The 24994-nt window shown below is 36.2% G+C and overlaps 3 protein-coding genes across 3 annotated transcripts; all 3 read left to right on the top strand.

Annotated features, from left to right (window-relative positions):
• Positions 1-1300: 1300 nt before the first annotated feature.
• On the top strand, positions 1301-2257 carry LOC116907173 (olfactory receptor 8B3-like). Its single transcript, XM_032910127.1, has one exon. It carries the CDS (start codon positions 1325-1327, stop codon positions 2255-2257), a length of 933 nt encoding a protein of 310 aa, XP_032766018.1. The 5' UTR covers positions 1301-1324.
• Positions 2258-6622: 4365 nt separating this feature from the next.
• On the top strand, positions 6623-7767 carry LOC116907102 (olfactory receptor 8B3-like). Its single transcript, XM_032910069.1, has 2 exons — positions 6623-6759; positions 6963-7767. The coding sequence occupies exons 1-2, from the start codon at positions 6632-6634 to the stop codon at positions 7765-7767; spliced, it is 933 nt and encodes a 310-aa protein (XP_032765960.1). The 5' UTR covers positions 6623-6631.
• A 10520-nt stretch (positions 7768-18287) lies between these two features.
• On the top strand, positions 18288-19223 carry LOC116906821 (olfactory receptor 8B3-like). The gene has a single exon (XM_032909704.1). It carries the CDS (start codon positions 18291-18293, stop codon positions 19221-19223), a length of 933 nt encoding a protein of 310 aa, XP_032765595.1. The 5' UTR covers positions 18288-18290.
• Positions 19224-24994: the final 5771 nt, after the last annotated feature.

Raw genomic sequence — 24994 nt, 5'->3', positions numbered from 1 at the left:
TGTGGGTCCCTCAGGAAATAAGGATCAAGATCCAGGGTACAATAGAATTTCCTCAGCGCTATCTCCAATCTAAATGCTCTACTTTGAGGAAAAACCTAGACAATCTCCTAACCTGCTTATAAACACACACACACACACACACACACACACACACACACACACACACACACACACACCTCATACTTTGAGGCCCCTTTTCTCTTCATCCAGGGAAGACTTGAAGCCTTAATCACAAATGATGCTGTACAATTCAGAAATTGGTTTGCTGAAACTAATTCTTGTGCATACCTTCATTGAACTGAAGGATCTGAGACTTAGAATCTGAAATCTTTGTTCGGACAAACATGGATAAATGTTTGTACTGAAACTTGTGATTTTTCTCGATCACAGGTATACTAAAAGCTCTCTAACTCTTGTTCTCTCTCTCTCTCCTCTTTCCCCCTTTTCTTTTTTTAATTAATATGTGTTATTTATTTTATATTGCTGAAAATATATTTTTTATTTAATATATTGTTATTATAATTTTCTCCCCCCAACTGAGGTCATCCCAAAGTGCCAACTCATCAATACAAAGTACTTCTTAATGTATGAGGGAAATCAATGAGCTTATTTCCTTTTCTGTGTAAAATGAGACTCAAGTGAACTATTCTTCAGGAGAGATCCTACTGTGGGATCAAAACATTTTGGGGTTGGGGATTTAGCTCAGTGGTAGAGCACTTGCCTAGCAAGTGCAAGGCCCTGGATTCGGTCCCTAGCTCTGAAAAAAAGAAAAAAAAAACGTTTTAAGATGCGTCCATTGCAGCTGGAGTTGCAACATCTCTGATGAGTTTCTCCTATGTGATCAGAGCTCAAGTCTTCCAGAGTCATAATTTTCTAATATGGTGGCAGGAGACATTATTTCTATGGTTAACTAATTTTTTTGTTTAGTTTTAGATTACGAATATGGTTTTCTTTCATACTATAGCAAAGGTGAATCTGCACTAGCACACATCACAATAATTTCCAGGTATCTGCTTCCTATTTTCATTGTTGTAGAAAGGTCTCTAGTGAAGGAATTCAGGAGGTGGGGGAAGACCGAATCTATGTTAGTGCATTCTTCACTTTTATTTTGTGATAATTTCATAAATAACACTAAAATTTGTACAACGTAATATGAGACTTTAGATAATTCATTTGAACCTGCACCAGCCTATTCTGTATACAGTCATGACTAGAAGACACACTGACAACATATACTTCACAGGGGAGAAAGATCCAGGACTGTGTTTGTATTGTTCTCTAATATAACTCTATTTTCTGTGTCCCCAGATTCTCTCCCAGAAGAATGGACTCAGTAAATATCTCTTTGGTGACTGAATTCATTCTGGTAGGATTAACAGACCAGCCTTATTTACAAATACCACTGTTCATTGAGTTTCTAGCAATGTACCTCATCACTGCATTGGGAAATGTATCTTTAATAATACTAACTGTGCTGAATTCTCACCTTCACACCCCTATGTACTTTTTCCTCTTTAACTTGGCCTTTGTAGACCTCTGCTATTCTTCTGTGTTCACTCCCCAAATGCTGATGAATTTCATAAAAAGGAAAAATACAATTTCTTACATGGAATGTATGGTCCAACTCTATTTCTCTTGTTTTTTTGTTATTTCTGAGTGTTATGTATTGACTTCAATGGCCTATGATCGCTATGTGGCCATCTGTAACCCACTGTTGTATAAACTTGTCATGTCCTCTAAATTATGTCTGAACCTAATGCTTGCTTCGTACTTCATTGCATTTTCTGAGTCGGTAGCTCACACTGCATGCATGCTGAGATTGACCTTCTGTGATGCTAACACCATCAACTACTACTTCTGTGACATTCCCCCTCTGCTTCAGCTTTCCTGCATGACCACACACGTCAATGAGCTTGTCATTTTCGTTGTTGGGAGCATCAATATCATTGTTCCCATTTCAACTATATTTATCTCCTATGGTTTTATTCTCTCCAGCATCTTCCGCATGAGCTCTTCTGAAGGCCGATCCAAAGCTTTCAGCACCTGTAGCTCACACATCATTGCTGCTTTTCTGTTCTTTGGCTCAGGTGCGATCAGGTATTTCAAACCCTCCTCAGCTGGGTCTATGGATGAAGGAAAAATCTCTTCTGTCTTTTACACCAATGTGATTCCCATGATAAATCCTCTACTCTATAGCTTGAGGAACAAAGACATTAAAGTTGCCCTGAGGAAAACCCTGAAGAAGAGGAACTTTTGACTGTACAGTATTGTATGTGTGCTTTGTTTGGTCACAAAGATAGTTTCTATTTATGGGCAATATTTCAGTGAAAGATTTTAATTACCTATTTTTTTCTTACCAAAATATTTTCTACTTTTTTTGTTTAGTTTTGAACAGGCAGAACCTATTGTTGCAATTATGAAGTCTAGTCTTTTTATTTTTCTTTCATAAAAAGGAAATCTGAATCTACTGTTTTGGTTTTAAATGCCTTCTTCATTTTTGTCATATCTGCAAGTTTTTATTCTATTTAATTTTTAAAATAATGCAGCTGAAACAACTTACCTATTTCTGCCCACTCATTGCAAAGTTCTCTTTATGGTATGATAACAGTACAATTTATACTGATTTAATTGCTTCTAAGTATGAAAAATTCTGACCAACAAAAATATAATAGATTGCATGCAAATATATATATATATGTGTATATATATATGTATATATGATAGTCATGTGTCACATTAGAAATTAAAGGAAACATAATGCTTTCCAGTGGAGGATGTACAGAAAGCAGACATTTAAATTTCACCTTCAAAAAAGAACCTGTTACTACTGCCAAAAAAAAAAAAGGAAAGAAAGAAAAAAGAAGAAAAGAAACTTCATGACCAATAGAAAAAGTCAATACTAGTGTATATTTCCTATGTAATTTGAAGAACCATTTCCTATCATTTGACAAAAAATATATGCATGTTCTTAATAACAATGGAAAAAACAGCCAAAGATTTCATTAACATTATTCTAAAATAGTCTGCATGTTACACAGAACAAGAATTATAGAAATGTTAAAATAGTGCTGTGACTTCATCCAGCTGTCCTGCAAATTCTATTTATGCATATTTGTCTGTCTGAATAAGGTGCTAGAGAAAACAGTTGCTTTTGAAACTGTTAAAGTGAATGCGCCTCTGTAAGTTATGCAGAGGACACCTGAGTATATTCATTATAAACAAAAAAAATTAAGGAAAGCAATGTTCCAATATCATATTCTCTCTATGTTAAGGAAAAAGGCAAGGCAAACAAAAGGTTTTATAACTTTTAGTTCTTTTTAGTAGGCTAAGCGCATACGCACTGAGAGTGGTGGGAGTTGTTGATTGAGTATTCTGAGAGACTCACTAAACTGATGTTCCTTACACAGTGGAGTTGTAAAACTCACCAATATGGGCAGGTACCAAAAGATGGAGATATAGCCTTATATTTACTGGAAAGACTGTGTACATTGATAGTCATAGGAACAGGTCCACATTGACCTTCATAGTTACCAAATATTAAGATTCTGACATGATTATATTTCATATCTATTTAATTGTCTGTTCGTGTATCTGGCTATTGATCCATCTTTCTGTCTATCTACACTATAGAAAATGCCTGGGCTTCCATTGTACCCGAATAATCCGTAGGCTTCTATGATTTTTATGTTAGGACACTTAAAGATGAAGATGGTGGTATCTCAATTTGGTCAATTTAATGTTTTATTTTTACATATTAAAACAAATAAGGGATATTTATTAGCTATTGCGTTTTATAATTTTTTAAAACAGCTGAAATTTTCCACTGAAACAAATCAATTTACATTGAAATTATTACTTTTACTGCATGGATCGTCTATGAAATTAGCCACTCTAGGAGAGTATCATGCAGGATTTCAAGTGAGGGCAAGAGGTCATACTTTTCAGACTTGGCAGTGTAACTTTAAAGACAGCAGCATTCCCTGAAGTATAATATTTGGACCAGAATGGAAATTTTTGAAGATAGTAATTTTAAGGCAGTAATGCAATTTTCATATTCTTAAGTTTTTATTTAAAATGCTTCATTTGTGTATGCTCATGTACACACGATTAGATTTTATTTAAAATCAGTGGAATCCCGCATATGTGGTATACTTATCCTCTCTCTTAACTTCCATTCAGTCTCAGAAGGATCAAATAAAGCCAAAGAGTTCTGGAAATAGCCACAGCACAAGCTTTATCCAAAATCTAGAGGATAACATGAGAAAGAATTCCTCGATAACGTTTCATAAAAGACGAGTGATCTACCAATCTATTTCATCATTGTGATGCATAGTGTCTACCGTTAGAAATGCCAATTTTAAGTCTCACAGTTTTACAGAATTTGTAAAGACAAAGAAAATGTCCTTTACCTTAGAAAAAAAGCTTCTGTATACTGATTAATGTATTTTTGCATGATTAAGCTCCATAAATTTGTATGTGCTTCCAAGTGTATTTATTTTGTCTGCAGTCTTCCTAGTAAAAATACACACATTTTGTAAATCTGTACTTTCACAATATTGAAAGGCTTATTTTGAATAATTTTAATGTCTACATTTAATAAAAGCTTTTGAAGCTTTTACATAGGAAAGTGTCATGTATCCCATTAAATACATAACTTCAAGTTACAATTATTTCTCCTCAAATTTGGCATTGTATATATTTATCATAAATAGTAACACAAGACACAGGAAGATTTGTGCATAAAACCTAAGACTCTTTAAGCATAGTTCTCACACATCTTCTCCCGTCTCCTTTGATCTCTTCACCACATTATTTATAGGCCCTCTTTGTAACCTACATTCCAATCAACCATACATGTATAAATGCATAATGGATATAGAACTTAACATACATGGTGTTTTTCTTAACTTGATTATTTACGCATTTGTGAATATGTTTGTGTGTGTGTGTGGTGCAGCAATAAAAATTATAGAAAGGGAGTGCATGATTTGGTGACTATGGGAGGGCTTAGGTTAAGAAAATGGAACTGGGAAGATGATGCAGTTGTGTTCTATATTATTTTCTAACTATTGTTTAGAGTTTTTACTAATTTATTTTAATCTTTTAATTAAAATATAATTACATAATTTTCTACTTGCCTAGCTCTCATTCTAGGGTTGAGGTCTTTGGAGATGATCCCCTTGCTTATGATATCTATGTTCAGAAACAAAATTTTAAAATAGCACCTATGATGTCCCTGGAAGCAGAGCACTGATGTGACTTTCTAAAACAAGCTAAATTATTCAGACACAGAATTTAAGTATTCAGGAGCAAGACCTTGGGCAATTCACTAACTTTAGGAAATAAGAGAGGAGGAAGCATAACCTCAGAGTTCCCTTCCGAGCTCAAGATAATTGGGGAGGCAAAAGTCTATCTATCTACACTAGGGATGTGGGTTCTCTAGGGTGATTGGAAAGTATAATTGTGGATCCCTCCAGAAATAAGAATAAAGATCCAAGGTACTGTAGAATTTCCTCAGCTACTTCTTTAATCCGAATGCTTTCCTCTGAGGAAAAGCCTAGACAATCTCCGAACCTTGCTTACTAGCACACACCTCCCACACTTTAAGGCCCCTTTTCTCTTCCAGGAAAGATTCAAAGCCTTAAGCACAAATAATGCTCTATGGTTCAGAAATTGGTTCAGTAAAATTAAATGTCATGCAATCTTCCTTGAGGTGAAGGATCTGAGTTTTTGAATCTGGAATATTTGTCCAGACAAACATGGAAAAGTGGGAAAGTAAGAGACCTCAAATGTTTGGACTGGAAAATGAGAATTTTCTGAATTACAGGTATACCTACAGCCCCCATCTCTCATCTTTCTATGTAATTTTTCTTATTAATGAATATTCATTACTTAGTTTTATATTGTTGAAAATATATTTTTTCTTTTAACATATTGAGATTATAGTTTTCTCTCCCCTAATATATCTGGTGTCCTCCCAACCTGTCAAGTCATCAAGCCAAAGTATTTCTTAGTGTATGAGAGAATTCAGGGAGATATTTCCTTTTCTGTGCAAAATGAGACTTCCAAGGAGAGCCTAGAGTGTGATCAAAGCTTAAGGGGTGTTGGGTCCAAATGTAGATGCAACATCTCTGATGGGGTTCTCCTGTGTTGTCAGAATTCAAGACCCCAAGATTCATAATTCTCTTATATGGTGGCAGGAGACATTCTTTCCATGGTTCATACTTTTTCTTTTAGTTTTAAATTAGGGTTATTGTTTTCACTCATACTACAGGACAGATGAGTCTGCACTAGCAAACTCTATAACTTCCAGGTATCTACATCCTATTTTTATTGTTGTGAGATGTCTCATGTGATGGAACACAGGAGGTAAGGGAAGACTGAATCTTTGTAAGTGTGTTCTTTTCATTTATATTTTGATATTTTTATAAATAATGATAAAATTTGTACCATTTTTGAAAGACTTTTGATAATTTATTTGAACCTGCACCACCTAACTCTGTATACATAGTCATGACTAGAGGAAATATTGACAACATACATTTCACAGGTGAGAATTATTCAGGACTCTGTGTATATTATCCTATAACATAGTTCAATTTTCTGTGTTCACAGATCCTCTTCCAGAAGAATGGACTCAGTAAATATCTCTTTGGTTACAGAATTCATTCTCGTAGGTTTAACAGACCAGCCTCATCTACAAATACTCCTGTTTTTTGTGTTTCTAGCAATGTATCTGGTCACTGTTCTGGGAAATTTGTTCTTGATAATTCTTTTTTTTTTTAAAAGATTTATTTATTTATTATATATATGAGTACACTGTAGCTGTCTTCAGATACACCAGAAGAGGGTGCATCGGATCTCTTTACAGATGGTTGTGAGCCACCATGTGGTTGCTGGAATTGAACTCATGACCTCTGAAGAGCAGTCGGGTGCTCTTAACCGCTGAGCCATCTCTCCAGCCCCATGATAATTCTAACTGTGCTGAATTCTCACCTTCACACCCCTATGTACTTTTTCCTCTTTAACTTGGCCTTTGTAGACCTCTGCTATTCTTCAGTGTTCACTCCACAAATGTTGATGAACTTAATAACAAGGAAGAATACAATTTCTTACATGGAATGTATGACCCAACTCTATTTCTTTTGTTTCTTTGTTATTTCTGAGTGTTATGTATTGACTTCAATGGCCTATGATCGCTATGTGGCCATCTGTAACCCACTGTTGTATAATCTTGTCATGTCCTCTAAATTATGTTTGAAACTAATGCTTTGTTCGTACTTTATTGCATTTTCTGAGTCTGTAGCTCACACCACTTGCATAATGAGACTGACCTTCTGTAAGGCCAACACAATCAACCACTACTTCTGTGATATTCCTCCTTTGCTCCAGCTTTCCTGCACAACCACATATATCAACAAGCTTGTAATTTTTGTTGCTTCGAGCATCAATATCATTGTTCCCATTTCAACTATATTTATCTCCTATGGTTTTATTCTCTCCAACATCTTCCACATCAGCTCTTCGGAAGGACGTTCCAAAGCTTTCAGTACCTGTAGCTCACACATCATTGCTGCTTTTCTGTTCTTTGGTTCAGGTGCATTTATGTATTTCAAACCATCCTCAGCTGGGTCTATGAATGAAGGAAAAATCTCTTCTGTCTTTTATACCAATGTGATTCCCATGATAAATCCTCTACTCTATAGCTTGAGGAACAAAGACTTTAAAGTTGCTCTGAGGAAAACCCTGAGCAAGAAAAACCTTTGAGTGTAAGGTTTAGCCTTTATGACTCTTAAGTTTGACCTCAAAGACCGTTTCTACTTATGGGCAATATTTCAGTTCAAAATTTTACCTAGTGGTTTTTAATCTAGAAAATATTCTACTTTGTTTCAGTTTTGAATAGTCAGAAATCCTTATTGCAATTATATAGCCTAGTCTCTTTTTTGTAACATAAATAGAAAATTTGATTCTTCTAGTTTTGTGTTTATAATGTGCAGAGTTTGCTTTCTTTATTTTTTGTCACTTCCATAATTCTCTATTCTCTTTTTCATTTAAAATTAATGGGGCTGAAACTACTTATGTATTTCTGACTACTCATTGCAAACTTATCTTTATTCCTTTTATAATTTAGAATAGTCCTTCAAAAAATCAAATGAAATAAGGTTAGGATGCCAATTTCTAGTTGATGTGGGTTTCTATCTTCAATGCTTGTCCTTATATGTGTAAATTTAAGATCTGATTATTCTTTCTTTTTTATGTTCCATTTTAAAGCAACATATTCATTCAACTATCAATATAATAGATATTAATTATTCATTATCAATAGCTTAATGAACAGTGTATTATTTTGCAATTATTGCAGGTCTCAATCATTCTATTAATTCACATACCATTTTGCATGTTCATATTTGTACTGTTTAGGAAACAAAATGTTTGTACTTTGAAACTTTATTATTTTTTTGTGAGGGACACATTTCTAAGGTTGGAGAAGTGGTCATTTTAACTTGGAGTTTTGTTTTTGTTTTCAAAAGGAGGTTGAATTCATCTTCTAAATTAAAAATGGAACAATTTGAAAGTCTTAAGGGTCTAGTAATTCAAGAAAAGAAGATCTAGAACAGTAAGAGAGCCAACAAAAGCCATTAGACTAGCAGACAAGAAGATAGTGAATAAGCAAGAGCCCTTCCATCTAAAGAATCACTGAAGGTATTTTGAAAATCATATTTCTATGAAAATTTTAACTTTCTTCTGCAGAGTATTGCAAATATTCTCCTTACTTTATTAATCTCATTGTGGGTATGAAGGATAATGTGAATAGTGTTTCAAGTAATGAAGATTATTTTATTGGGAAATAAAGTTGGGTTGTATTTGTTTTGTCCAAGTAGCACAAGAACAGCAAATCCAAGGAGTGAATATCATATGGTATTTGAAACTCCAGTTAGAAAGATTTTTCATACATTGAAGAGGGAAAACAGAAGCCTCTTTCGTTTCTTTTATGAAAATGGATGTACATGTATGCATGTATCTGAATACACACACACATACACACACACACAAGAAGTATGTATACCACAAATACACAGAAAAGTATGCCACACATTCATAAAGACACACACACACACACACACACACACACACACAGAGTGAATAAACATTTTGTGTTTAGTCTTATCTCTATAGATTCAGTGTGGGTTTTATGTTTCTATGATTGGTAATTGAAAATTATTACAAGGTTTAACAATAAATGATAAATTGATAAAATGTGTCTTTCAATGTGATGTATGAAGTGTGTCATAAATAGTGATAATTCTGCAAATGGCATGCTAAAAGGAAATCAAAGTATTAAGAAACAACACGAAAATTAAGTAACCTGAGGACCAAGGAAAAGAGCTCATGCAATGCTAGCTCTGGGCTAAATATTACATTGATAAATCTTTTGAAATTTCTATTCAATATAGAACTGTAAATTCTACACACAGTCAATTGGCAAGAAAACCTAATAACTGTTACTAAATTAGCATGAGGAATAATGATTTGTCTTTATAGAGGTAACAAACCTGTGTCCAAAATTCTAATGAATCAAACAAAAATTTTATAACAAATAGTAACATTTAATAAACTATAAATACCAGCAGATACTCTCTGCTATACCACAGGCTATACCTGTCAAAAAACAGGTAGGATGCCTTCAGATCTTATCAATGGTGGTGGTTTGAATGTGGTTGGCCAATGGGAGGTGGCACAAGAACTGTGGCCTTGTTGGAAGAGGTGTGGTGTCATTGGATGAAGTGTGTAGGGAGGCTCTGGAGGGTTCTTGTGCTCTATCTCTGCCCAGCAGGGAAGAGGCCCTTGTGTTAGCTTCCTGCAGAAGATAATCTCTCCTTTTGGCTACCTTCGGTTCAAGATATAGAACACTTGACTCTTTAAGTACCATGTCTGCTTACATGACGCCATGCTTCCCACCGTGATGATAATGGATTAAACATGTGAAACTGTAAGCCAGCCCTAATTAAATGTTATACTTTAGAGGAGTTGCTTTGGTCATGGTGTCTCCTAAAAGTAATAAAACCCTAACTCAGTCACCCACTCTATCTGTTACCCTAGACCCATACTTGGCACCACCAGAGAATACGAATTGCAGCTTTTTCATCTCCTTGTCTATATCTCCTGTGAATTCCTTAGATCGTCTTCCCCCGGACTACCATTCTCTCATCTTCCAATACTGTTAAACATTCTACCTATGAATTTACCATTCAAGTAGGACATTAAAATGGTGATACTTAGCTAACATACTCTCTGAAAATCCCAAAAGGAAACAAAAACAAAGTAAAAATACACATACTAACCCACAAGAAATGCTGAACTTAGCACATAGACCTGTTATCACCCCAAATCCTATGCCTAGACGCCAGCATAAGAACACAATCAGCATCAGTTGTGGGGAGGATGGAGAGAGAGAAAGTACAGGTAAAGACAAATGGAATTGGTGTGAAGGGGTATTTCTGGGATGGGGTAGAAACTGAGGAAAATGGAGTCTTCCAGAATCTAAAAGGATTACCATGGCTAGGACTTCTGGTGATGGGTGATACAGAGCATAAATTGACCATCCCTGTAACCAGGAAAGATTTCTGGTAGAATTCCGAGACACCAACCCATCCACAAAACTTTCCATTTATAATTTGCCTTGACCACAAGAAATGCCAAGGTAAAAGTGGCACATAAATTGTGAAGGTACCCAATCAATGACTGGTCCAGCTACAGACCCATGACATGAGAGGCATCCAAACCCTAAAATTCCCTGAAGGATCAGGAACCAGAACCTGGAAAGCCTACAGACCTATGATAGAACCAAAATTAAATCGCAAAAAAATAGTCAATAAAATTATTCCTGAGGATAGTTTACTACATTCATAGATTAGTGACTAGCCAAATTATCATGAGAAGCTTCATCTAACAACTAATGGGAACAGATGCAGAAACCCAGGCCAAAGATTAGGTTGAGCTTGGGGAACCTTGTGACAGAAAGCTAGAAGATTCAAGTATACCACAGAAAAACCCACAGAATCAACTAACCTCGACCCATAGGGCCTCATAAAGGCTTTACCAACAACTAGGGATCTTGTGTGGAAATATGCTTGGCCCTTTGCATATATGTTATAGTTGTGTAGCATGATCTTCTTTTGGGACTCCTAATGGGAAGTAGAACCTGTCCTTGACTCTGTTTCCTTCCTGTGGATACTTTTCTCCTACTGATTTGCCATGTCCAGTCTTAATAGAAAAGGAGGTAGCTAGTCTTACAGCAACTTGATATGCCATAGCTGGTTAATATTCATTGAAGTGGGCTTTAATCTAAGAGAAACAAAGGAGTGTATGGGTGTAGGTTGATGTTATTATGCAGGTGAAGGCAGGTACAGGATAGAATGAGACCTGGCACTGAACTAGAAGGAAAGATGGGCAGGAGAAAAGTTTTAGAGAGGAGAGATCAGAGCAAGAGGAGAGGGAGCAACATGGCAGGAGAACGAGAGAACATGGCAGCGGATGTTAAGATTTCTCCGCACATCTACAGGTTGTTATGACTATTCTTAAGGGATAAATGTGTACAGGGCTTTGTATGTCTAGATGAACAAAATATATCATCTCTAGGTGGGCAGTTTCTATCCTTATCAATTGGTTTTAAGTTAATTGTGGAGATGTATTGTACACCGAGGATTTAACGCATAAATCTGGTTGTTGGGTTCAGGTTGCTGAGTAATGATTTCACTGGGTAGTTGGGAGTGTGAACAAAGTCTGTGACAGGAAACCGTGCTAGGTGATAGAATGCTTGAGGCTAGCATGGCACAGGACCACACTAACAAGACCCGCAGAACATGATGTGAGTCTCAGGCGTGGTAACAACCATGAAGGGGACAGTGTGTGCAAGTTGTAACAGAGTAACAGCCGTAGTGCATGGATCCTGTGCAGAGTGGGAATCAGGTTGTGGGACTTTTTAATCATACTGCAACAGATGGGTGGGGAGATATGGGGGTGCATAGAGCATGGGGAAAGAAACACTAAACATATCTCAACATCAACAGTAGACATTATCTTGGGATAAAGGGTACAAAAGATATTTCAAGTAAAGGGACATAGGAGGCAAGTTGGTGTATCCATTTTAATATATATTAAAATAGATGGCAAATTAAAAGTAATCAAAAAAGATGTAAAAGGACACTACATATTTATCAAAGAAAAAAACTTCATTAAGATGGTGTTTCAATCTTAACATATATGCCCCAAACACAAGGCCACCGACCATTGCAAAAGAAACAGTAGTAGTGTTTAAATCACAAATTGTCCCTTTACACACTCATAGTGAGAAACTTCAATACCCCACTCTAACCAATTGACACTCCATACAGACAAAAACAAAACAAAGAAAGCTGAAGCTAACAGGTATTTCCAGAACACTCCACCTACCCAAACACAAAAGAACACACCTTTTCAGCACTTCACAGAAGTCTTTGAAAAATTGATAATTTACTCAAACATTAAGCAAGTCTCAATAGACACAAAAATATATGCAGACATTGTCCTATCCAAACACCATAGATTAAAGCTGTATATCAACAACAGAAACAACACAATGTTTACAAACCCATGGGCACTAAACAATTCTCTACCAAAAGGATACTGGGTAAAGACATAAAGAAAGAAGTGACTTTCTAAAATTCAATGGAAATGAATGACAACACAGGCAAACTTATGGGACACAATCAAAGCAATGCTAAGAGAAAAGTCGACAGTACTAAATTCCTGTATAACTGAGTAAATGTAATCCACCATATAAACAAACTGAAAGAAAAACAAACAGACAACAACAAGTTAGAGGTTAACAATTTAACAGCACACCTGAAAGCTATAGATCAAAGAAGTAAGCACACTCAAGTGGAGTAGTCAGCAAGAAATAATAAAATTGAGGGTTGAAATAAATAAAATAATACTGAAAAACTAATAAATCAGAGAGTTGTTTATTTGAGAAAAAACCAAATCCTGATTCAAAGTAAGTAAAATGCCTAAGGAGACTATGCAAATTAGTAAAACAAGAAACAAGAATGGTGACATAAGCAGTACCAAGAAAATTAGAGAATTTTAAGAACATACTTTACAAGGCTGATTTCTTCCAAGTTGGGAAATCTAAAAGAAGTGGATAATTTCCTCAATAGGAACCATTTACCAACATTAACTCAAGATCAGATAAACTATTTAAATAAACCTATAAATATAAGTGAAATAAAAGCGGTCAATAAAAATCTTCCAACCAAAGAAAGTCTAAGGCCAGATAGTTTTAACAGAAAATTCTACCACACTTTCAATGAAGAGTTACTGTCAATACTCTTCAAATTATTCTATAAAATAAAAACAGAAGAAACATTGTCTAATTCATTTTCATAAGGTTACAATTAGCTGATCAACAAACTATCTAAAGACTGGACAAGGAAAAATACAGACCAATTTTTCTTATCAGCTTACATATAAAATACTCATTAAAGCATGTGCAACCAAGTAGGCTTCATTCCAGATTTGCAGGTGCAGTTCAATATGGGAAAAAACTGAGTAAATGTAATCCATCATATAAACAAACTGAAAGAAAAACAAACAGACAAACAAACATGATCATCTCATTAGACATAGAAGTCTTTGACTAAATTCATCACCCTTTAATAAAAAAGTTCTATATAAAGTAGAAATACAAAAGACATACCTAAACTTAATAAAGTCTACAACTAACAGTAAGCCTATAGTCAACATCAAATTAAATAAAGAGAAACTCAAAACAATTCCACTAAAATCAGGAACAAGACAAAGCTCTCCATTCTCTCCATAACTATTCAATACACTATTTGAAGTCTTACCTAGAACAATAAGAAAACTGAATGAGATCAAGGAGATACAAATTAGAAAAGACTGTGTAAAACTATCATTTTTTTCTTGTTTTATTTCTATTGCTTTTTTTTTTTTTTGATTTGATGGTACACAATGTTAAATTTCTGTGAGTTCAAGTTGGGTCTACATAGCAAGTTCTAAGAGAGGTCCTATCTCAAAGAATCCAATTAATTAATTAATTTAACTAAAGAAAAAAATGCCAGAATTTTAGACAGGTGAATACAGTATAGTAGAACACCTGTATAAAAAATTATTTTATTTATTTACATTCCTTCCACTGCTCCCACTTCTTGATCCCCCTCCTACAGTTCCTCATTTTACTTTTCTTCCCCCTTTCCTCCAAGAGCGTGTCCTTTCCCCACCATGCCTAGCCCTTCCCTAGGGTCTCAAGTCTGTACAGAATTAGGTGAATCTTCTCCAAATGAGTCCAGAAAAGGCAGTTCTTAGCTATGTATGTGCCAAGGCCTCTGTTGTATCAGTAAGGCTTCCTACAATAGCAGATCCACGGCCTCTGTTGTATCAGAAAGGCTTCCTACAAAAGCAGATCCAAGATCATGCAGAAACACACAGCTAGATATTATTCAGAGAGAGAGGGAGAGAGAGGAGAGAGAGAGAGAGAGAGAGAGAGAGAGAGACAGACAGAGACAGAGAGAGAGAGACAGAGACAGAGAGAGAGACAGAGAGAGAGAGAGAGAGAGAGACAGAGAGACAGAGAGACAGAGAGACACACAGAGACACACACAGAGAGAGACAGAGAGAGAGACAGAGAGAGAGACAGAGAGACAGAAACAGAGAGAAAACAAGAAATTAAATTGGAGGTTTCCTTTAGGTGCTTCCCTTCAGAGATGGGTGACTCCACAGAATAGGTAGAAGAAAAACTGTAGGAGTCAGAAGGGATAGAGCATATCATGAAATCATAAGTACCTGAGTCATCAACTCAGTTAAGTAGGGCTCATATGGGCTCACAGAGACTAAAGCAGCAATTCTCGAGTCAGCAATGGTCTGTATCAGGTTCTCTGCTTATAGGTTAGAGTTTGGTGTTTTTGTGAGACTCCTAATAGTGAGAACATGACTGTCCCTTACTCTTGCCCTATCTTGGGATTTTTCTTCGATTGTGTTGCCTTGTCCAGCCTTGATATGGGAGCTTTTGCCTTGTCTTTTTTATCCTGTTTTTTCTCATTTGGCTCTTTTCTGATGAGGAAACACAGAGGGAGTGAATCTCACTCAGTGAGAGGCAGGTGGGGAGAGCTGAAAGTAGTGGAGGAAGGGGAAACAGTGCTCAGATGCAATGAACGAGAGAAGCTATTTTCAGTAAAAGTAAAATTAAATAAATAATATGATGGGCCAATATATTCCAATTGTAACAACCAAAATAGAGATTTTAATTTGTAGATAATTTCAAAAAATCTATAAAAGTCAGCATATGTATCAATTGCATGTCCATATAATAACAGTGAATAATAAGAAAGGGAAATTAAGAAAATATACATAAGTATCATACATCACATAAAAGAGTATAAAATATTGCATAACACAATCTACCAAATTTTGTTGAAACTGAGACATAAATATAAGGAAATACATCTTCATTCATAAGTTAATAAACAATAGTTAAGACAACAATGCCCCAATTAATTTAAACATGCTTATCTGAGTTAAAGAAAAACATATAAGATTTTCATGGTAGTTTTATGTTGTTGTTTTTGATATTGTTTGATTTTAGTAATGTTGGATTTATAAAATGAATTTTGATGTCTTTGATTCTCTTTACCTTGTGGGAAGAATTTGAAAAATCAATTATGCTTTTTATGCTTGAATACAGCACTCAATGGTTCTTTGCTTTTTAGTTTGCTTTGTTTTGTTTTGTTTCAGGTGGCTGCCAGGAATTCAGAATATAACAGACACGGTCAGTGGGCTAAATACTTATAGAGAAACCAACTGCTATGCAGTATCCACATAAGTTATATCATGATATATCACATACATACATCAGTTATATCACATACTTCTTTCCACACTGGGAGATGCTGTGAGATAGTATGTCTGGGAGTTTTCATATTTAATGTCTTTGAGACAGTTGGTGTAGGAGCAGTGGTGATCACCAGTCTATATCCATTGATCTATTCTTACTAGAAAGAACTGAAAGCCAGGTCACTGCATTTTACTTCCTAGCAACACTTCACTATATCCCAGAATCCTAAATAGTAGCCAAAGATCTGGTCAAGCCACAGAAAATTTATGGCATTGGAAATACCATGCACATCTTTCTTCTATAGGGAGAAACTGGGGGGTGGGGTGAGATTTTTTTCAATTTTTACTTCTGTATTGAGCTGAGACTATTAGTATTGCCAGGTTCAGTCTCCATAGTTTACAGTTGAATTTAGTATTTAGAATATATACTGTGTTTTCCTGAAAAAATCAGTGAGACAGGGCAGAAAAAAATAATCTTATAGATGACCTGTGAACAAGACGTGGCATAGATTGTACATATTTGTGTTCCATTCCTTTCCCGGGTTGTTTATCCTAATTTTGTGTTCCTATGTCAGTAATAGTGCATGGTAAGAGTGTAGCTTATTTTTCACTACCAGATGCAGTGTGGTTGGTTTCATGGAAGACCAGGATGCAAGAACCCCAGGACTAATTTTCAGACTACTCACGGATGATAAATATATAATTGTGGCTCAGTTGCTCTGTTAATGAACAATTCTGTACTTGATGTTCCATCACCTTGCTGAATTAAAAAGGATTTTATATTTCATTCTCCCTGGAGAATGTTCAATCCCTCAAATGAAGGAAACATCGAGTCCCTAAGGAAATGATGACATATTATGATCCAAGTTGTAGCTGTAAACCACTTATCTCCCTATTGCCCACAGAAACTATTCCCTAGAGAAGTGTAATGCATTAGCTACTCTGCTTATAAGGGAGTGCATAACACTAATAGCACATCGAAACTCTGACTTATCAAAGGTAAATATGAAGATAATTTTCCTCTGCTACTTGAGATGACCATAACTTATAATAAGTTATGTGTTTTAGTTTATATATACCAACTGAATATACTAGACATGTATCTAGGATGAAATTCTTCTTCCAGGACCATATAAGTAGGTAGACAATGAGGAAACACTACTGTTTTACTTAACAATTAAGTTCTAAATTCAATTCATATTACTCTCTTGTTTTGGAGCCGAAGACCAAAGCACTAATACATGTCATCATTATTTTTATACGGTGCAGTACTGAAGCTCAATGAAATGATGTAATAATCTACTCAAAGTGAGACATGGAGGCTTTTCAAAGACTTTTAGGACCTTAGAATAGATAGAAGCTTTAAGGAGATCCTTCTTTTTGGACGGAACTTCACTATTCTCTATTCATGAATATTTTCTACCACATGGGAGTAACTAAAACATTATGAAATTATTCCTTATATTTTAGAACACTATGTTGATCTCATTTCCTCAAAGTCTTACCTGGATAAGAGACCAACAGACAGTGTCAAGGTATATACCTCCAATCTTATCAATGAGGGGAGGTTTAAGAGTAGGAAAACCAATTATGCAAACAGTGGTTTATCTTGGATCTGCTCTCGCCTTTCTTGTCTTTGGATACTCTATATTTTTACAGAGAAGTATTGACAGTCCTATGTAGAATGAATATGATATTGTTCTCAGTTAACTAATGTTGCTAATTGAGGGCAAGAGCAGAGGACAGATAAATAAAAGGGAAAAAAGTGTCTTCTGGACATGGCAGGGCATTTGCACACACAAATTTAGATTAACTGTGACACAATGCACAAGATCTCTGCAAGTCCAATCCAGACCAAATCCTAGCACAGAAGGAAGAGTCAGTGAGTCAAGAAGCTTCACCCTTAGATAAGAGCTTTTGACAATTTTAAGCTGCTGGTAGGAGAGCTTCTTTAAGAGTGTAGCTCCTGAAAGAAAACAAAAGAGGGTAGCTCCTGGTAAGTCAACAATCCTTCAGCAGAAGGACACATTTCCAATAATATATGACCAACACAAAACAGTATGATTAAGAATAAAATAGATATGAAGTAGCATAGACAGGAAAAGAGAGGGTAAATATCATCACAATGGGTATGAAATAACAGTATATCTGTGTGTGTGTGTGTGTGTGTGTGTGTGTGTGTGTGTGCGTGTGTGTGTGTGTGTGTGTGTGACAAAGGGGGATGGATGGAGGGGAGGAGAGAGAGAGAAAAAGAAAAAAATTTAGATGAGAAAACATTACAATTAAAAGAAAAATTTATGTTGGTTATGTTGGTGATGCTGTATATGTTTGAAAGACTGTTGTGGGAAAGGTTTATAGCATGACTTCTCTTGGCCTGTGCTCACAGATTCCTCTAAAGAATGGGTTCTGCAAATGGCTCTTCAGTGACTGAGTTCATCCTGGTGGGATTAACCAAGCAGCCTGATCTCCAGTGCCCCCTCTTTATCCTATTTCTAGTGATGTACGTTGTCATTGTGTTGGGAAATCTGGGTTTGATTACATTAATTGCACTGAATTCTCACCTTCATACCCCAATGTACTTTTTCCTCTTTAACTTGTCATTTGTTGACCTCTGGTACTCTTCGGTGTTCACACCCAAAATGCTGATGAGTTTCATATCAGAGAAGAACATTATTACCTACAAAGGATGCATGACGCAGCTTTTCTTTTTCAGTTTTTTCTGCATTTCTGAGTGTTATGTGCTGACTGTAATGGCCTATGATCGCTATGTGGCCATATGTAATCCACTATTGTACAATATTGTCATGTCTCCGAAATTATGTTTGAACCTCATGCTTGCCTCATACATAATGGCATTTTCTGGTGCCATGGCTCACACAGGATGCATGCTGAGACTGACTTTCTGTGATGCAAACACTATCAATCACTACTTCTGTGACATCCCCCCTTTGCTTCAACTCTCCTGCACCAGCACCTATGTCAATGAGCTGGAGGTCTTTGTTGTTATAGGCATCAACATCCTTGTGCCCAGCATCACCATCTTCATCTCCTATGGTTTCATCCTCTCAAGTATTTTTCATATCAGCTCCAAGGAGGGCAGGTCCAAGACCTTCAGCACATGCAGTTCCCACATAATCGCAGTTTCTCTGTTCTTTGGATCAGGTGCATTTATGTACCTCAAACCATCTTCTGCTGAATCAATGAATGAGGGCAAAATCTCCTCTGTCTTTTACACCAACACAGTTCCTCTGCTGAATCCCTTAATCTACAGCTTGAGGAACAAAGATGTTAAAATTGCCTTGATAAAGACCCTGAGTAAGAGAAAGTGTTGATCTGAAAGAGTGTCCTTTCTCATGTAGTTACTGCACTTAGAATGTCAGTTTTCTTAGTTCCATTTGTGTTGCTCTTATCACTTTTTCTTTGTTTGTTTGTTTGTTTGTTAGACTGTTGGGTGAAAGAAATTTGAATCTCATTTCAATAATTTATTTCTGTGTTTTATAGATAATGAATGTTATCCCTTACTATTGCCATAAATAATTTCTCTTCTTCTTTCACGTGCTTTTAAGAACACTAGTGGAGAAATTTAGGTATTCAAAAGTATGGTAATTTTCACCATTTCTTCCAGTGAAGAAAGGTTATTATTTGATAACCATTTCACTTAATGTGTCACATAAGTAGAGGGACTCACCTGCGCTGGCTTTCAGAAACATACTTTTACAGGATGTTTCTATTCTGGTTATTTCTCCCTTAATTGGAATATAGTTTTGTTTTTTGTTTTTTTTACCAAGCCAAACTGGAAGTTTCCACAGAAAATTTAAGTTTCTCACTCATATATTCAAATATTACAAATGAGTTAACTTTTAGCAAAGAGCTCTGTTATTTGTTGAGTCCTTTTTTTCCAGGAGTTTTAGGCATGATTTTGAGCTAGAAATATTAAAATGGCAGACTAACATAAGATATTTAAGCTTTTAAACAATATGTAGGGAATAACCTAAGTTATGATAATACCATTTATGCTTAACTATTATTATTACTATTTTTAAAAAGAGCAAAAACTGACTATCCTTAAGATACTAAATCTAAGGTTTTCAAAGTACAATATAAGCTTTTTTAAAGATAACATATATATCTTGCTATTGTTTAATTTTTCTAAATGTCATTACATTGTCTAACATTTTGAAATTTAGCATTAAAAAAATCTTTGTTCTATTATAATACTCTTTTGACATTAATAAATCCTTGACTTACACTTTAGAAAGTTCATCCATTTATCTATCTGAAATCAATATGTACATGCTTCATATTTCCTTATCAATGAACTTTTACATATATTAGATATAAAATATGGGCATAAGTATTGGAAAATATTGTTTGGTGTTTATCTCTTGATCAGCACTTTCCTTTTTAAAATGTGATTATATGTAGGTACTCAAATGAGTGAAGATGTACCATGGCCATACAGGAGTCTGCAGGGGTCAGAAGAGGGCACAAGATCCACAGGGCTAGAGTAATGGAAGATTATGACCTTCTGTGTGAGTTCAGTAAAATGGACTCAGGTCTTCTGCAAGAGTAACAAGTGCTTTCAACAATTGAGCCATACCTCTAGAACTAATAAAATTATTTTCTTTGTTGAATGGAAAGTATATCTAGTAAATGATATCTCTGCTCTTTTGTAGCCTTTAGCATTTTGTAGTCTCTGAACTACACATTTCCCTCTTTCTAACTGCATTATATCATCCTTCTTTATCCTTTTACCTACGAGTCCTAAGTGTCAGGAAACACCTTTGAATTGCCTAAGACTTGAAGAAAATTTTCTTTATAGGTTTCAAGTACATTGACTAAGTTTTCCTGTTGTAATGTGTATACAGTTAACAATGAATTGTGTTTATATATGTTTATCAATCTGAATAAAGTTCAACTAAAAGCTAAGTCTGTCTTTTTAAATGAATTGGCCTTTGGATATTTGTCGGTGCCTGCACCGACACGGTACCGAGAATCAGGCGAAAGCCTGTGGGATTAAAGAAACACACACACACAGGTTATTCGTGTCAAGCCAGGAGAGGAAGAGAGAGAGAGAGATTCCTGTAGCTTTATTCACCACTTATATACCCAAGTTCCCCAGGTAGAAAATATCTGGGAAGCACAGTGGGAAACCCTGGCTCATGACTACCTGGCTCATGACTTTGGTAACAAAAGACTGACTACGAGACCTGAATTAACTAGGGAGAAATCCCAGAAGACCAGCCTAAATCTCAAGGACAAAGGCTGAGAAAGCAAAAGGCAGGAGCGAATTGACCACTGCCCAGGTGTGGCCCAGGTGTGTCGGTTCCACATGCATCAGCCGGGCTCAAAGCATTCCGTGATTATTTTCGTCCTGTGCCGTAAATTCACGGGAGAGGCTTTTGTCCCACAATCTCAAGACTTTATGGCCATACAGCCCCAGAGTCATGTAGCCACCTTGAGCTATGCAGTCACAAAGCGGCCAGGCCCAAATCCAATACGGCTCCCTACAGATATTTATAGAGAGAAATCTTGTGAATGTGTATTAGGAAAATAGGTTGGGCAAACAGAATTATCCATTGCCTTCCTCATCCTATCCCCACACACTAAGAGAATGGATAGATATAGTGGAGTAACTAGTATTAAGAATCAACTGTCGCAAAAGAGGTACAGATAATAAAAGGCTGCACTTACTTTTCTTGCTTGATGTAGTTGTAATCCAACAATTCCTAGGTGTAAAAAGTGAAAAACTTGTCTTAGCCTTCCATGGTATTTGTGGAAAGAAAATAGATATTGACTTTGAAAGTGTATTGGTAGCTTCTCCATACCTCTAGATACTGACATGTTTATTTGTAATATATTTATCATCTATCCATGTGTGTAACATCATCATCATCTTTCTTCAAAATCTTTCCTTACATTTTTTAAAGTGTCTTTTAAAAATATTTGTTTTTCTTGGATGGTTTATGTATTTACATTTCAGATGTTATCCCCTTTCTCCTCTCTCTCATACCCCATACCACCTCCCCCTGCTTCCATGAGAGTGCTCCCACTTCTACCCATCGACTCCCGTCTCAACCCCCTAGCATTGCCCTACATTGGAAAAAGCTGCCTTCACAGGACCAAGGGTTTTCCTCCTATTGATGCTGGATAATGTCATCCTCTACTACATATATGGCTGGAGTTATGGGTCCTTCCATGTGTATTCATTGGTTGGTGATTTAGTTGCTGGGATCTCTGGTGGGGTCTTTTTGGTTGATATTGTTGTTCTTCCTATGGTGTTGCAAACCCCCTCAGCTCCTTCAGTCTTTTCTCAAACTCCTCCACTGTGGTTCCCTTGTTCAGTGCAATGGTTAGCTGCAAGCAACCTCATCTGTATCAGTAGTGCTCTGGCAGATCCTCTCAGGAGATACCCATATCAGGCTCCTGTCAGCAAACACTTGTTAGCATCAGCTATAGTGACTGGGTTTTGGAGTGGCATATGGGACAGATCTCCAGGTGGGGCAGCCTCTGGATGACATTTTCTTCAATCCCTTCTCCACTTTTTGTCTCTCTATTTACTCCCATGAGCATTTTGTTCTCCCTTCTTAGAAGGAATGAAACATCTACATTTCGGTCTTCCTTATTGAGCTTCATATGATCTGTGAATATTTTCTTAGGTATTCCAAGCTTTTGGGCTAATATCCACTTTTCAGTGAGAATATACCATGTGTGTTCTTTTGTGACTGGGTTACCTCACTCAGTATGATATTTTCTAGTTCTATCCATTTGCCTAAGCATTTCCCATAATTATTGTTTTTAATAGCTGAGTAGTACTCCATTGTGCAAATGTACCACATTTTCTTTATCCATTCCTCTGTTGGAGAACATATGGGTTCTTTCCAGGTTCTGGGTATTATAAATAATGCTGCTATGAACATATTTATTTGTTATATGTTGGAGCATCTTTTGGGTACCACCTCACACCAGTCAGAAGAGCTAAGATCAAAAACTCAGGTGATAACCGATGCTGGCAAGGATGTGAAGAAATAGGAACACTCCTCCATTGTTGGTGGGATTTCAAACTGGTACAACCATTCTGGAAATCACTCTGGTGGTTCCTCAGAAAATTGGACATAGTACTACCTGAGAATCCAGCTATACCACACCTGGGAATATACCCAAAAGATGCTGCAAAATAATTTTAAAATAAAAATTTGAAAAGACAAAACAAGACAAAAGAAAAAATCAAATAATACACTGAAATTAATCTGAGTGAAACTCTATATATTGCAATGAACTTCCTATACAGTTAGCTTCAATGGGCAATTTTAAGCTGTGAATCTTTACATTAAATTTTGTCCTTTTACTTTGAATATGGATATATTTTGATGAAATGTATCCATCAACAACCATTAAACATCTTTAACAGAACTAGTACTACAAAGCAATTAGCTTTATATATATTGTCTTTCTTTATTCTTTTAATTTATTCTCCTTTATTCAATACATCTCAACAGTACTCTCCTACCCCTCTACTCTTCCCAGGCCCTACCTCCCATGTTTCCCAGACCCACAACTCCTTTCTTCCTTTTCAGAAAAGAGCCAACACTCTTGTAGGAGGGAAAGAGTTCCGAGGGCCAGAAAAAGAGTCAGAGACACTCCCTTTCCCACTGTAAGGAGTTCCCCAAATCCTCAAGCTAAACAGCCATAGCATATATGCAAAGAACCTATCATGTAGGCTCTGTGATTGCTGCTTTTTCTCTGTGAGCCCCTATGAACCTTGCTTATTTATTTATGTGGACCCTATTCTAGTGGTGTCCTCAACCCTTCTGGCTTCTATAATTCTTCTCCCTCCTCTTCCCCTCCATGTAATGTTCTGTTGTCGGTCTCTGAATCTGGTCCCACCAGCTGCCTGAGAAAGCATTTCTGATGAGACTTGGGTTAGGCACCAATCTCTTAGGATGGCAGAATATCTTTAGGAATCATTTCATTGACTTTTCTATTTTATTACTTTATTATTTTATTTATTTACCTGTTGTGGCATGGATATTTTTAATAAATCCTGGTGCATGGTTCCTTCCAGCCTTAGACCATTTATGTACCTGGATTAAAGACCCACACATAGCATTATATTTTAATATGCCTTAAGCAGCACAATAGTTGGAAAAGTGGCTAACTGCCATTATTTTTAGAATTCACTCTTCTACCTATAACTCTGAGTTACTACTTACTACTTTTTTTTTTCAACCTTGTCTGCTCTTCACCCAATTAAGCAGATCTCCTTCATAGTCTTCTTCTCTATTTTCCTGCATGCCCTCCTAAGGCATGAACACTTTCTTCTCTCCTCAGGGTCCCAAACCTAGCAAACCTAAATGCTACCTTGCTGTCTTCTTCCCAGCTGTTGGCGACTGGCCTCTTTACTTACCAATGAGAATTAACTGCAAGTAGGTTCCCAGAAGCTATCTCTTGTAAACCGTTTTCAGGAACCCAAATTAGCATTAGAATATAAGTAAGTATTATTTATTTATTTATTCATTCATTCATTCAATCATTTGTTAGCAGTTGTGTTTTATTCTACTACAGGTCTCTGCATCATTCAGCTTCTGATTCTTACCAATCTAGGCAGTGTATGGCATGGGATCTTTTTTGTAGCTTTGACCTCATTAGACCAATCATTGATCATTCTCACAAGTAGGATGGGTTGTAGTTTGGTCCAAGTGATTGGGTTTGTGTCACAGTTCCAGAACTGGAAGACTTGCCTAGTTATAGAAGATTGTTGGTTCAGGCTCCAGATCCTCCCATTCTAGGAGTTCCTGGATAGCCTCATCCTCATGAGTTACAAGAAGTTTCCACTGTACTAGGTTTTCACATTACTCCCTAAATGCCCCCATATTTCAGTAGTCTTTCCCTGTATTCTCTCCCCCTATTCCTCTGCCACCTGTTTCTATGCTCGCCCAGCCCAGTCTACCCACAAAAATCTATTTTAATTTTCCCTTCCCAGGAAGATCCATGTATCCTTCACTACAGTCCTCCTTTTTGCTTAGTATTTCTGGGACTATGGGCTGTGGCATGATTATCTTTTACTTAAATGCTTATATCCACTTATAAGTCAGTACTTAGC

This window comes from Rattus rattus, chromosome 8 (genome assembly GCF_011064425.1).
Source record: "Rattus rattus isolate New Zealand chromosome 8, Rrattus_CSIRO_v1, whole genome shotgun sequence".
Classification (NCBI taxonomy): Eukaryota; Metazoa; Chordata; class Mammalia; order Rodentia; family Muridae; genus Rattus; species Rattus rattus.
Note: the sequence above shows the minus strand (reverse complement) of the source record. Positions and strands in the feature narration are given on the sequence as shown.

Bases quoted from the DNA above. Each gene is read 5' to 3' on its own strand.
- LOC116907102 (XM_032910069.1), top strand. From the start codon at position 6,632: ATGGACTCAGTAAATATCTCTTTGGTTACAGAATTCATTCTCGTAGGT. The intron at 6,760-6,962 runs GTTCTTGATAAT...CCATCTCTCCAG, and splicing joins GTCACTGTTCTGGGAAATTT to CCCCATGATAATTCTAACTG.
- LOC116907173 (XM_032910127.1), top strand. From the start codon at position 1,325: ATGGACTCAGTAAATATCTCTTTGGTGACTGAATTCATTCTGGTAGGA.
- LOC116906821 (XM_032909704.1), top strand. From the start codon at position 18,291: ATGGGTTCTGCAAATGGCTCTTCAGTGACTGAGTTCATCCTGGTGGGA.